General features: G+C 33.7%; 1 protein-coding gene across 8 annotated transcripts in view; it reads right to left on the bottom strand.

The window, feature by feature from the left end:
• The window catches only part of LOC106457879, a 209,608-nt gene that overhangs the window by 40,011 nt on the left and 156,149 nt on the right, over window positions 1–13,448 (bottom strand). For all 8 annotated transcript variants that reach the window (XM_022383936.1, XM_022383937.1, XM_022383940.1 and 5 more), the window contains one exon: window positions 4,808–9,853. In XM_022383936.1, coding sequence (XP_022239644.1) covers window positions 4,808–9,853 — 5,046 coding nt within the window. The remainder of the gene's footprint in view (window positions 1–4,807; window positions 9,854–13,448) is intronic.

Below are 13,448 nucleotides of genomic sequence, written 5' to 3'. Positions count from 1 at the left end.
CTCCAACTAAGTAGCGGAACATCTTAGTGCTTTAAATTTTATCTTTCCTTACCATATTTGTGTTCCCATTATGCTGTTCTAGAGTTGTTTTGATTCTCCCAATATACTCGCTGACTAGGCCAGTTTTGAGACTTGGTTTATGCTACAGATGTAGGTGTAGAGGCTCTTAGCACCAGAAGTTTCTCCAGTCATTGGCTATTACTGGTCTCTATTTTCAGGAATCTTCCACTACAGGTACAGGGCAACATATTATACTCTAACCCTGACTACCTGTACCTACTCCTGAGAATGTGTGTGTGATCCAGCTATATACATGCTGCCCAAAATGTAAACTTTTTACCTAATAACAAAATGTATTTTATCTTTTTTAAAGAAAAGCCTACTTAAATGTAGTGTTTTACCACTAGAGTATCTAGGTTGATAAGAAAATTTTAAAATTCGAAATGTTATCAGAAGTTTCTGTTTTAAATTTGTTTTCCTCTTTGCTGCTTAACAAAACCAGTTAAAATCACAATAAAAACAAAAACATGAAATTACTAATATATAGTTTTTGAAAAAATCCTTTACTTCTTTATTTCATCCTTAACAAAGATCAGAATTGATTAATAAATTATATTCACATGAAATGCCCAGGGAAAATGCTACATTTAATAACATATTAATGTTTTCTAATCTTGAAATATATCCTAACTAGATTAGCAGAATAACTGGCTGTGAGTGAAGATATACTACTTATATATGTGAGAAACAGGGCATCTGTTTTATGGGTGAATCTATGCAGTCCATAGCTAAGCTTAATAATTTGCTGTGGAACTTTTTATATTTAATCATCAAGTTTCACTAAAGAACCCATATTTTATAGCTTATATTATATAATTAACTTTAACTAAGCGATTTTTTTCAGGGATACCCTGGGTACTTGTTTGTTAATAAGCAGTTATTCACCTTCTCTTTAACAACAAGTTTTCACAGCTTGCTACATTGATATATGATCTTAAGAAGTTCTCTCTATACTGGTTATTCAATCATAACTTCAAGATTAGACAAAAAAGCAAGGTGCACCAGAAGTGTGGGAAGTGTGAGAAAGGTGAGTGTCCATTGGAAAATGTTAACTTCTGATGCAATACTTAACCTCTTCTCACATCTAGCTAGAATCCCATGTTGAAGAGGTGATGGGACCATTGCAAAATGTTACCTAGATGAGCCCCCATCAGGAATAACTCAAAGAAAATCCATGGAGTATGATAGCTTATATCTTGTAACAGTATAGGGGCACACTCCTGGAAGACTACACCTCATCTACAGCAGGGTATACTCTTCACCCAAAAAGGAAGGGAAGGGTTGCAAGGTTGGCAGAAGATACAAGCACAGTCTAAAACCTGCATCAGACTTTCAGAAGTGCTATATGTGTAGTATGGCTAGATCAGACCATATGTAGTGGGTCAACTCCAGTCCAAAATTAGATAGCACAAAGAATTTAGCTTCTGGGCCATAATAGAAGGAGAGTCCCTACCATCTTTACCTCAAGCCCAATGAGGGAGGATGGGAGAGTGACATCTACCCTGCAAATAAATAAAGATTTATGTAGGCTGGTCCTACTGCAATCAAACACCAGACCACCCAAGAACCCGACTTCCTGGTAGCAATAGGATGAGGGAAAGCCAGCCAAAGAGGTTAATTGTATTACACAGACAGAACACCACTTCCATACTCTCTACTGAGTGGAATTGGTCACACTAAGGAGGTATACTCTATGGTTCATAACCACAGTGGCTAAGAACTGGTGAGTGGCAAGGGCTCCCATGCTCCTCTAGAATAAAAAAAGGGGAGAATAAAACTGTGGTGAGGAGTCCAATAAGGTGCATCACTGTAAGACAATGCAATGGGTGACCAGAAAACCCCTATTTTTAAAAGCAGGCCAACACTAGGTTTTGAACTAGGCATGGAGGATGGGCAGGAATCTTCTGCCTGTTTTACTCATGCTCATTCATAGTGGGTACAGTCTGGATCAGTCCTTGTTTAGGAAAATGAGCACTTTGAGGATCCCTCGAATGACCTTGTAGAACACCACATCTCATGAGTGAGCACTATATCAGACCAGGACAGCCCTACACATTGCAGATTTTGATCAAGTATTCTCTAACAGGCAACATTTGACACTGAGCAGGACCCTGTAAGGGACTAGAAGGTTCTGAAAAAGAGAGTACAAAAAAAGACCTAATCAGAGACATATGATGTGTGAAGAACAGCAATCAGAGGCAATCCATAGCCTGACAAGGAAGAAACAGATTTGACAAAGGTGTGAGAGGTCATCTATATGCCAACCCAAACAATCTTCTCCAATAGGTGATGGAAGTGACCAGCCAATGAGCAAATTAGGTGAGAAACTTGATGGGAGAACATCTGGAAATGCTGACATGCTTCTCCATCCAGCAAAGAATATAATAAACAGAGAAGCAGTTAGACCCATCTAGTGAGAGTGAAAGAATGAAATCACAAATAGATGAAGGATTCCATAGAAGGAAGAGATGGAATTGGGCACTGTGAAAGGAAGAAGTGTGGGCCAAATAACAACAGACCATACAAACATGACAGAGGAGGCAACTGGGATCTGAACAGGAATAAAGATGAAAATGAAAGGAAGAAATATAGGGGTGAATGCACTATTAACCTATGTGCCACAGATGCTTTAGGGGCAAAAGCATGATCTGGATAGAGAAGGATATGGGAGAAATGGAATAGAATGCAATAAGAATTGATGGTTTACACATCAGAATGCCAATGACCACAAGAATAAATAAGCTTTAAAGGACAAATGATACAAGGAACAAAAAGTTAAAGGGACATGAAGAGACACATTAAGAACCCAGTCAGGTAGGCTAAAAGAATGGGGAGGGCTGGGGAGGAAAAACTGGAAAGTAGTTGAGAGAACCACATGGTAACCAGCAATATTCAAGAAAGACCAGCCTTGGTCAAAAAGCCATGCAAAAAAATACAAAAAGATGAGGACCAAGCACATGAAGGTGAGAAGGATCATAAATAACTTGAATTTTGTTTTTCTGCCTGAAAAACAAATTAATCCTTCTTTAGAGCTTAGTAAGCACAAGTAAAATAATGTTCTTCAGTACTTCAAATCTGTAAAATTAAAAAAAGTTCTAATAGTATCAAATGGTTTAAGGAGATAAAAATGTTGCAAATGAATAAAACCGATCCAAAATGGACACGTCAAATAAATACAACAGTAAAAATAGATACTGAAAAACAGAGGTAAAGAAAGCAAAAAACAAGTTTTCAGCATATAGGAAGGTGAGAATGGAAAAGAAAATGTGGTGTTACAGAATATGATTGAAAAATGTCCAATACTAAGTCTATTTCTCTTGCATACATGTAAGTGAGACCTGAAGAGGAAATGTAATGGTGATACTGAAGATGTTTGGAAAATCTGAAATGCTAAGTCTTCACCTTTATTATTAGGCTAAGTCTATTTATTTCATGTATAAGGAAGAGAGACATGAAGAGCAGATGTAATGGTGTTATTGAAGGTGTTTAGAATATATGAAATGCTAAGTCCATTTGTCTGGTGTACAAGATAGAGAGAAGAGAAAAGTAGATGTAATGATGGTTGTGAAGGTGTTTCGAGAATGTGAATTATTAAGTCCATTTGTTTGGCATTCAAGAAAGAGACAAATGTGAAGAGCAGATATAATGGTGGTACTGAAGAGTTGTTTAAAATATGAAGTACAAAGACCTGAAGAAGAAAAAGGAGGGAGTAGTGGTTGTACTGAAGATGTTTGATTCTACACTTACTAGTTTTGTACATAATTAAAGAAATGACACTTTAAGAGGAGAGGATGGTGGTACTGAAGATCTATGAAAAATGTGAAATACTCAAATATGAAGAAATTATACATACAAAATAACAAAGCAAAAAAAAAATCCTAATATATTGAATTTCTGCATTTAATGTTGTAAAGTGTTTTTCAATTCTGTATTGTTTCACTGTGCAATTATACATATAATAAAGTTAAAGTGATAGAAAAATATTGTATATTTTTGCAATGTACAACATAAAACAAATTACTACATCACTACCAAACTGGTACAATTGTTATACAAAATATTACTCCAAGCTATCCTCAATGTAGGAGAGACAAAGACAGTGCTCCTATCTTCCATTCCTGTTAAGTTTGGAATGTAAGTATTTTAATTTTTTTTAAATGCCTGATTATTTAGATATAGGCATTAATAACTTATATATAGATTAATATATTAGTGTAAAAAATTCATAAAATTATTTGGTCTTATATATATATATTTTTCCACCATCTAAATTCAAACTTCAATGAGAACTTATAAATTTATACCAACATGTGAATTGCTTTTTTTTTTGTTTCATTAGACAAAAAGTGTTACATATTTTGTTTGTGTAGTTAATTTTATTCAAAAAACATTCAATCTAATTACTTCATTAAATTGTAGTTCAGTTAAAACTGTTTAGTACAGGGCAACTAATGATAAGTTTATGCATTCTGAAACACTAATTATGATAACACTTTGATCTTAGTAATCTGCTAATAAATCCAGGGTAATGAAAGAGAAATAATACAAATGATATAAAACAGCATTATATTTCCAGAAATTGAAAATATTAATAGAGGCATAATAGTAATGATGAAAATTGAAAGTATTACCAGGGTCTTATAAGAAAACTTGATCCTTTCTAAAGTAAATCTGAGAAGTTTGAAATACTAAGTATCTTAGCGTGTATTTTTCTGCTTGTTTCTTACTTTAGAAATGTAATATTCACCTTTACAAGATGTTACCACTGATGTTTCTGCTTCCTTTTTCTCCCATATTTTCTCCTTGTAAGATGAAGGAAATGTGTACAAGATGTTTTTTCTTTCCGAGAGATATTCAGAAGAGTCAACTATTTCATCTTCTTTAAAATGTTTTTGTTCAGAAAAGGGATCTTTGCTTGTCTCTCCTTGTAACATTAGATTCTCTGGAAGAACTTTACTTTTACAAATTATTTGCTCCTCTCCTACATGACAAGACGGTACATGGTAGGTTACAAAGGACATGGGAAATGTTTCTACAATTTCAGCACGTTCTCTTGTTGGCATTACAGTTTCTTCATTGGGAACAACCTCTTCTGAAAAATCCAAGTCTAAGATCTCTTCACCAACACCAATCACACTTTCTGCTATAGAAAATGATTCAACACTTTCAGCCCTTTGTTCTTCTTTATGGACTGCCACTTCAACTGAACTGGTTCTAAGATTCTCTTGTGTTTCTTCAAAAGTTTCATCTATTTTATCACTTTTAGATTGCTGGCTACCAGGAAATATGTTATGGGAAAGTTGACTATCAGTTTTGATGCATGAAAAGTTACTAGCATCAAAGACCTCCAATTTCTTACCATTATCATTAATGCAATCATCCAACAGATCTTCACACTGAAATGAACTATTCTGTTCGGTGATATCAGTTTCAGATATTATTGTTGGTTCTGATGGACCTGCAATAGTTAAAGGATAACATTCTCTTTGTGTTGAAACACTTGAGCCTGAGCTTTCAGTAGTTTCTGATTCTGAAATGTGATTTAATGGTTCCGAAAACAATGTAAAATCCACCATATTTAATGATGCAGATTTTTGGAAAGTTTGAAAATCACTTGAATCTACTGTATGTACCTGCTTGAGGAAAAGTTTTTGCTTTTCATTCTCCTTTCTTTTAAGGTCCATTGCAAATTCTGGGATTTCCTGCTGGATAGATTCTGGTTCTGAAGATGCTTCTTTGGCTGATGATAAAACACAAGTAATGGTATCTGCTACCTGTTGCTTTGTCAGCATTTCAAGCGATGATGATGTTGAAGTAACTGAAGTCAGGCTGTCTGTTTCAGGCAAGTCAGACAGGGCACTGCACATGTCTTCCAGTGTTAGAATATCCTGACTTTTCATATCAACAGCTTCCTCTTCTATTTCAACTGTGAATTCTTGAGTGCCTACTCTAAGGTCATTTTCTGTATAATAAACTTTTGTCTCTTTCTGAAAAATTCCTGCACTATTCCCCGTTTTTTGAGTTAAAATACTGCTTCTTTTCCTATTGCCAAATTTAACATCACTAAACAATACTGTATCCGATTCAACTGGCTGTTCTGATGTTTGCTTCACTTCCTTAAAAAGGGACAAACCTTCATCCTTAACTGTTGTTACTGCCCTATTTTTTGTTGATTCGGTATAGTATTCACTATCTGGAGCAGCTAAAACAGTTCCTGTTCTACCATTTCCTTCTTGTATTTCTTCATATGATCTCAAAACTTCCTTTTTAAAAACTTGCTTATCCGGTTCTTTTGATTCTTTTATTAGCACCTCAGTCACTAAACTCTTTGATAATTCCTCTGGAGTTTCAATGAATAAACACCTGATTCCTACTTGCTGTGTCTGTAACTTATCTCCTTGTGGCTCTTCACCAGTAAAGTGTTTGTTTTCCTTTCCAGTAAAATCCATTTCTATTTCTGTTTTTTCACGTTCAACATGCTGTTCAGAAATAAGATCTATTCCTGTTTCTGAAATCTCTGAAACATCAAACTCTGCTGATGATATTATATCTGAAGTTACTACATCTTTACTTCTTATGTCTTTAAAGAATGTTTTTGATCCTTCTGCTTCTGTGACATACACACTATAAGTTTCTTCTTTTTGCTGTGCTTCATGTCTTTTTTCTAATTCTCTTGATTTCAAACCAAAGTCAAGCTCCGTTTCACATTTTAATACGCTAGATCTTATTACAAATTTGTCTTTTTCACCTTGTTCATGATGTTGTATTGTTTGTTCAATCTCTAGCTCTGTTTGTTGAAACTCACATTCTTTATCTACTGGTATCACAAACATTTCTGATTCACTAGACTTTGAGGCAAATTTTATTTTGTTTACACTTACTTCTGGTTCATTTACCTTTATTTCAAGTTCTGATTTCTTTGGCTTTGCTTCTGATTCTTCTATTTTCATTGCAAGTTCTGACTCTTTTGTTTTTATTTCCAGTTCTTTTATTTTTCTTCCAGGTTCAAATTTCATTGATGTTAATTTTGGCTTTCCAATTTTCATTTCAGAGTCTTTTTCCCATGATTCTAATTCTGGCTCCCTAATTTTCTCTTCAGGTTCTCTTTTCTTTAATTCTACTTGAGACTCATCAACTTTCATTTCAGGTACTGCTTTTTTTGGTACTATTTGTACTTCACCAATTTCAGATTTTTTCTTTGCTTCTATGTTTGGCTCCTTAACGTTCCTTTCAGCTTCTGTTTTCTTTGATTCTAATTCTTGCTCCCTAATTTTTATATCAGGTTCTACTTTTTTTGGTTCTATTTTTGCTTCATAGATTTTCCCTTCAGATTCTTTTTCCTTTGACTCTACTTCTAGCTCACCAACTTTCATTTCAGATTCTCTTTTCCTTGATTCAAATTCTGACTCCCGTATTTTCATATCAGGTTCTGCTTTCTCTGGTTCAATTACTACTTCTTCAATTTTCACTTCAGATTCTGATTTATTTGCATATATTTCTGCTTTATCAACTTCAATTTGAGATTCTCTTTTCTTTGATTCTTTTTCTGATACTTCAACTTCCATTTCAATTTCTGTTTTCTTTGCTTCTATTTCTGTTTCACCAACTTTCATTTCAGGTTCTCTTTCTATTGTGTTTATTTTTGGTTCCATAATTTCAGATTCTTTTCTTTTCGATTCTAGTTCTGACTTGCTAATTTTCATATCATGTTCTGCTTTCTTTGTTTTTATTTCAGTTTCACCAATTTTGTTTTTAGGTTCCGTTTTCATTGATCCTACTTCTGGCTCACCAGCTTTCATTTCAGGCTCTTTTTTCTTTGTTTCTATTTTTGGCTTCTTAAATTTGATTTCAGATTCTGCTTTCTTTGGCTCTATTTTTGTTTCATCAATTTTTACTACATGATCTGATTTATTCAAGTTTACTTTTGCTTCACTAACTTTAATTTGAGATTCTTTTTCCTTTGATTCTTTTTCTGGCTCTTTAACTCCCATTTCTCTTTCTATTTTCTCTATATCTATTTGTGTTTCCCCAACTTTAATTTCTGGTTCTGATTTCTCTGATTCTATTTTTGGCTCTATAACTTTTGTTTTAGTTTTCTTTGATTCTATTTCTATTTCTCCAACTTCCATATCATGTTCTGTTTTTCTTTTCATCATCTCTGATTCTGCTACCTTTGTTTCATGGTCTGTTTCCTTTTGTTCTTGTTCTTCTTTTGATATTTTTTTAAGTGAACTTGTAAAAAGAACATCAGGACTAAATTGTGGATTTGTTTTCATGGATTTTTGCAACAATTCTTTTTCATCTGTCAGATCATGTTCTTTCCCTTCTGTTGTATTCAAGCTGACAGCTTTACTGATTTTTTCTAATTCCCTCTTTGTTTGCTGTTCAAGCACACTACTTGTAATTAAGAACTCTGATGTTTCCTTAGTTTCCTGTTTAGATTTTGAGACTGAGGTTTCATCTGAGAATTGAAAGAACATTAATTTGTCATCTTTTAGCTCTTGTAGTATGTTTTCTTTTGGTAATTCAATTTTTGAGACTATGTCAAGTGAAGAAGTTTTCAAAGTTATGCCATTGCCAACATCAATCTTTTTATGTTCAATTCCTGCTTCTGATTCAAGGTCACTATCAAAGGAATAATATTGATTAGTTTCATCTTGCAAATTTGGTAAATTCAGTTCTTCCATGCTTGACCTAACCAAATTACTAGGGTCCAACTCTACCAGAGGACTAGTACTGACTGACAAGGAGCCTGGAGATACAGTTTGAGCAGAAATATCCTCTTTAAGAATCTCCAGCCCTGCATCTGACATAGGACTTAAGCCAATACTTTTTGACTCCGTTAAGAGTGGACTTGAAGCTATGTCACTCTTTTCTGGTGATTCTGTTGATATGGCAGCTTCTGAAGTGAGTCCTACGATGGGGCTTGTGGCAGCATCAAATTTTTCTGATATTCCATTTCTAGATGTACCTGTTCCCATTTCTCTTTTTTTCATTTTTTGTTCTATATCACCTGGTAAAATATGGGATGAATCTTTTTCTCTGTGAGGACCAATGGCTGATTCAGTAAGTGACTGACTGAGAGAACTGCTTCCTTGTTCTGACAGTTCTTCATCTGTTCCAATCCCAACATGATAGGCAAGAGGTTTGGAGGTAGAAAAATCTGAGTGATAAGATATTTCAATTTGGGAATCTGTTTTGAAATGAATATCTAATGTTCTTCCTGTTCCAAAGCTAGAAAGAGTTAGTTTACTTTCTGAAGTTGCCCTTCCATCTACAGTATCAAAAACTTTGCGATCAAGCAGTATTTCTATTGGACATTCTTCACATGTTACACTATCCTGTTTCTGTGATGTTTCTGGTAATTCATTTGCAAATTGTAATGTGCCTTGAACCTGGAGCTCAGAAGTACCTACATATTGTCTGGGTTGTTCTCTAAACAGAACATTTCTTGGAGAATATACTGCAATAGGGCTTATACCTCTGTCAGTGCACGATACTGCCTGTATTGGACTTGTACCTGTATCTGTTACACATAGAGCCTGACTTTCAGTAAGTGGTGTATTACTAGTATCTATATTAAAACCAAATTTATCAATTACAGCCTGGGAGGTTAACACTGTGTCTGGTTTTTTCATTTCTTCTCTTATCTGATTTTCATTGTCTAAAAGCATCAGAATCTGTTTTTTAGTCTTCTCACCAACCATCTTCCCAGTCAGATTAAGCTCTCCTAGGAAAGTCCTTGATGTCAAGACTGTTGATGTTACTTGCTCCTGGTCTGCTCCCTGTGCTTCTGCAAGTTTGGTGACAGGAAATTCATTCATGAACCAAAATTGCTTAGTAAACCTCTTTGGATGCCACCGCAGGTTCAAATCTCTCGGTCTCCACACAGACATTCAGACAAGGAAAGGAGAAAGGAAGCAGGAGAAAGTGATAACAACAACAGAGAGCTGAAACTGCAAACAGTGGAATAGGCTACTTTTACAAATATTGTTAACATGTTGTTTTGTCTAGCTCTCTAAAATAAATATTGAAAATAAAACTTCACATGCAAAAAAAAGTAAAATAAAGCTTAAGAGATATGTTGTTATAACTAATGTAGGTTTTTTTTATAATACTTAAAACATATTTTTAGTGCTGATTACTTTAAATAAGTGCTGGTATTATTGCATAGATTAGGTATTGTTTTGGACAAGTGAAGCATATGTAGAGATAAACTGTATTACATCTGTCAATCAACAGCATCAAATATCCATGAAAAATAACAGTATGATTACAAACCTAACTATTCAATGAATTGACAAGGAGAATATTGTTTTTAAATTGAGAGTCTTAGCTTTTTTTAGTAATATGATACTTGCTGACTGAAGGCACTATTAAACAGACTGCATGTATACTGTCTTTAGTGTTTTGATTTCAGAAAATATACTTAAAACAGAGCTGGGTGACTAGTGAAATTGGCTAAATGATTAATTGTTGGGCTCATTAATCTATTACTTTCAACTAATTGATTACTCTAACATGAAACTTAGGTGGAATAATTGAAATTAGTAATAATCAGAAACACAAATTTTGATTGGTTGATTATTTTCACGAGTTGTGACAGTAACCAATTAGACTAAATAACTCTGAATTAATCAAAAATAACAATAATGATAAACCATAATGGCTATAGTTTGATTACTTCAATAGTTGAAATGACTGAAAACAGTAACAAACAGAAACACTCATTTCAATGAATTGATTATTTTCATGAGATTAATTGATTCAATAGCAATTTTGACTAATCAATTACTTTACATGAGACTAATGAATGAAATTGATGCTCATATGTAACTGATTACATCAATTAATCAAGTTAATCACCCAGCTCTATTACAAAGCAATATGTATCTTTGATTGGCATAATTTTAAAAAATAAATAAAAAAGTTGGTGGCTTTTTAAAAGGTTCATAAATAGGTTATATTGTTTACAAAAACTGAAAACTACTGACAAAAAAACACCATTACTGTTTATAACAGTTTGCATAAGATCAGTTTTGCACATAAATTTAATTTACATGATATGCAAAAAGGCTCTCTTTAAATAAGAAAAAATTATGTGTATTCAAGGGGGAAAAATGTGAACATTTATTTTGACTTAAGTTTCCAGCACTGACTGGGGTACTGTGCAAAAGCATGAGTGTTTAGTAGAAGTACAAGGTCTCAACCAGTTCTTGTTAAGAAAAATTATGGACATACACATATAGTTAAATGTACCTAAACAAATTATAATTTCCTAGCATGACTGTAACCAAAATAAAGTATTTGACAGTTGATCATGCCATAAGGTAAGTTCACAAAGTTTAATGAAATTTTACAGAGAGTTTAATTTTAGTTTCACAAGTTTTGTTCTATGTTTTTTTCAAATTATTTTCTTATTCAATTTTCAATATCATAATATCTACAATTGTAATAAATTTCAAATTAAAAATCTTAGTCTCAGGTCATGGATAATTTAATAATAATGTTCAAAACGATATTTGTTAGACCTTTCATGACTTGATCAGTCTTTTATCTATTGAATGATTTTGCTTTGTTCCATCAGAGAAACCCCTAGCAGGGCAAGGATTAATAAAGAAAAATGTTATTTTGTGTTTTATGTATGAAAAGTGGAATAAAACTGTGAATGATAGTGGACAATGATACTGTAAAAATGGTGGATATAAAATTCATCTATATGTGTGTGTGTGTGTGTCATTAAAAAGCAAAGCACAACAAAAATAAATTTCAGTACATCAAATTAAACAGTGCAAATCAATAAACAAGTCAACAAAATAAAATGCACAAGACTTACCTGAGCTTGATACAACATAAATTTTACAAACAAAACTGCATATACAGACATGATCAAAACAATACTGACTAGAACTTATTTAAACACAGTCACTCACACTCGACATACACATCCACTGGTGGCAAAACCAATCACTACACAAACACAGAAAGAAATGTGAGTTAGAAATCATGTTCAGCCCAGCACTCTCTACATCCTACAATAATGGAGAACCTTTATGTTTAAAAACTGTGTAAAACAACAAAAGGATATGTACAACACCAAGTTGCTGGTGAGGTTAAAGTATAATCTGTACAGCCTAGTTAATAAAACATAAAACTCAACATATATATGAAATTAATCAAAAATCATTATAAAAACCTTTTCTCATGAAATCTGATTCTGTCTTATGTTTACTATATCATACATTGATATATGACTTTTGGATTTAGCTTCTTGTCTGTTTACTTCTGTTTTATTGATATTTGATTATAATAAAAATATATAAACTGAACTACATATATAGGGTGGTGCAAAAGTTGCACCCCATAGGGATTTGTGAATAACAAAAAAAAATTCATTTTATTGTTATTTAAAATTCCTATAGAACATGACTTTTGCCCCACTCTGTATATAAAAAATACCATTTAATGAATATATTAGGTCATCAAGAAATTAATGTCGCATTTCATTACACCCCAAAAAACGTACATCATGTATAATAGTTAAATGAACCACCTAAATGTCACATCAGTGTAGCCTATATAATGTGTGAAGTTTAGTATACTCTAATCCCTTATGGTGATGGCGCATGACGAGACACATATTCAGTATGTAATTCTGTTTAAATACAAGAAGGGAAACAATGCCTCTGTAGCCACAAAAAATATCAAAGAAGTTTATGGAAATGTTTTGAATGTTCGTAAGTGTCAACGATGATGACTTTAGCCTTAAAAACTGTGATGGCAGTGGTGGACATGTTGGAATTGATACTGATGCTCTGAAGACGCTTGTTGAGTCTAACCCAAGGCAACACATGAAATGGCCCTGAAATTGCATGTCACTTCATGGAACAATACGTAAACATCTAAGAAATGTGGGAAAACTCCATAAAGAAGGTGTTTGGGTGCCTCATGAACTCTCCGATGACCATCATTTCCAACATGTGAATGTTGCTTCATCTCTTCTGGCGCGTAATGCGAGTGAACCATTTTTGGACAGAATTGTCACTGGTGATGAAAAAATCGATTCTCTATGCGAATATTAAATGCCAAAAACAATGGCTTAGTCCTAGACAAAAACCACTTACAACTCAAAAATCTGGACTCCATCCACAGAAAATGATGCTTTGCAGTTGGTGGAACATCAAAGGAGTAATTCATTTCGAATTTCTCAATCCACAGCGAACTGTCAATGCAGAGATCTATAGTCAGCACCTGGAACATTTAAATTAAGTCCTTCATCATAAACACCCTGCCCTCGTCAATCAGAAAGGTGTTCTTCTTCTCCATGACACAACACAAGATTGTGGAGTTGGGTTGGGAAGTTCTCCCCCACCCACCATATTCTCCAG

This window comes from Limulus polyphemus, unplaced genomic scaffold (assembly GCF_000517525.1).
Source record: "Limulus polyphemus unplaced genomic scaffold, Limulus_polyphemus-2.1.2 Scaffold385, whole genome shotgun sequence".
NCBI classification, from domain to species: domain Eukaryota; kingdom Metazoa; phylum Arthropoda; class Merostomata; order Xiphosura; family Limulidae; genus Limulus; species Limulus polyphemus.
This window is presented reverse-complemented; position numbering and strand designations above follow the sequence as displayed.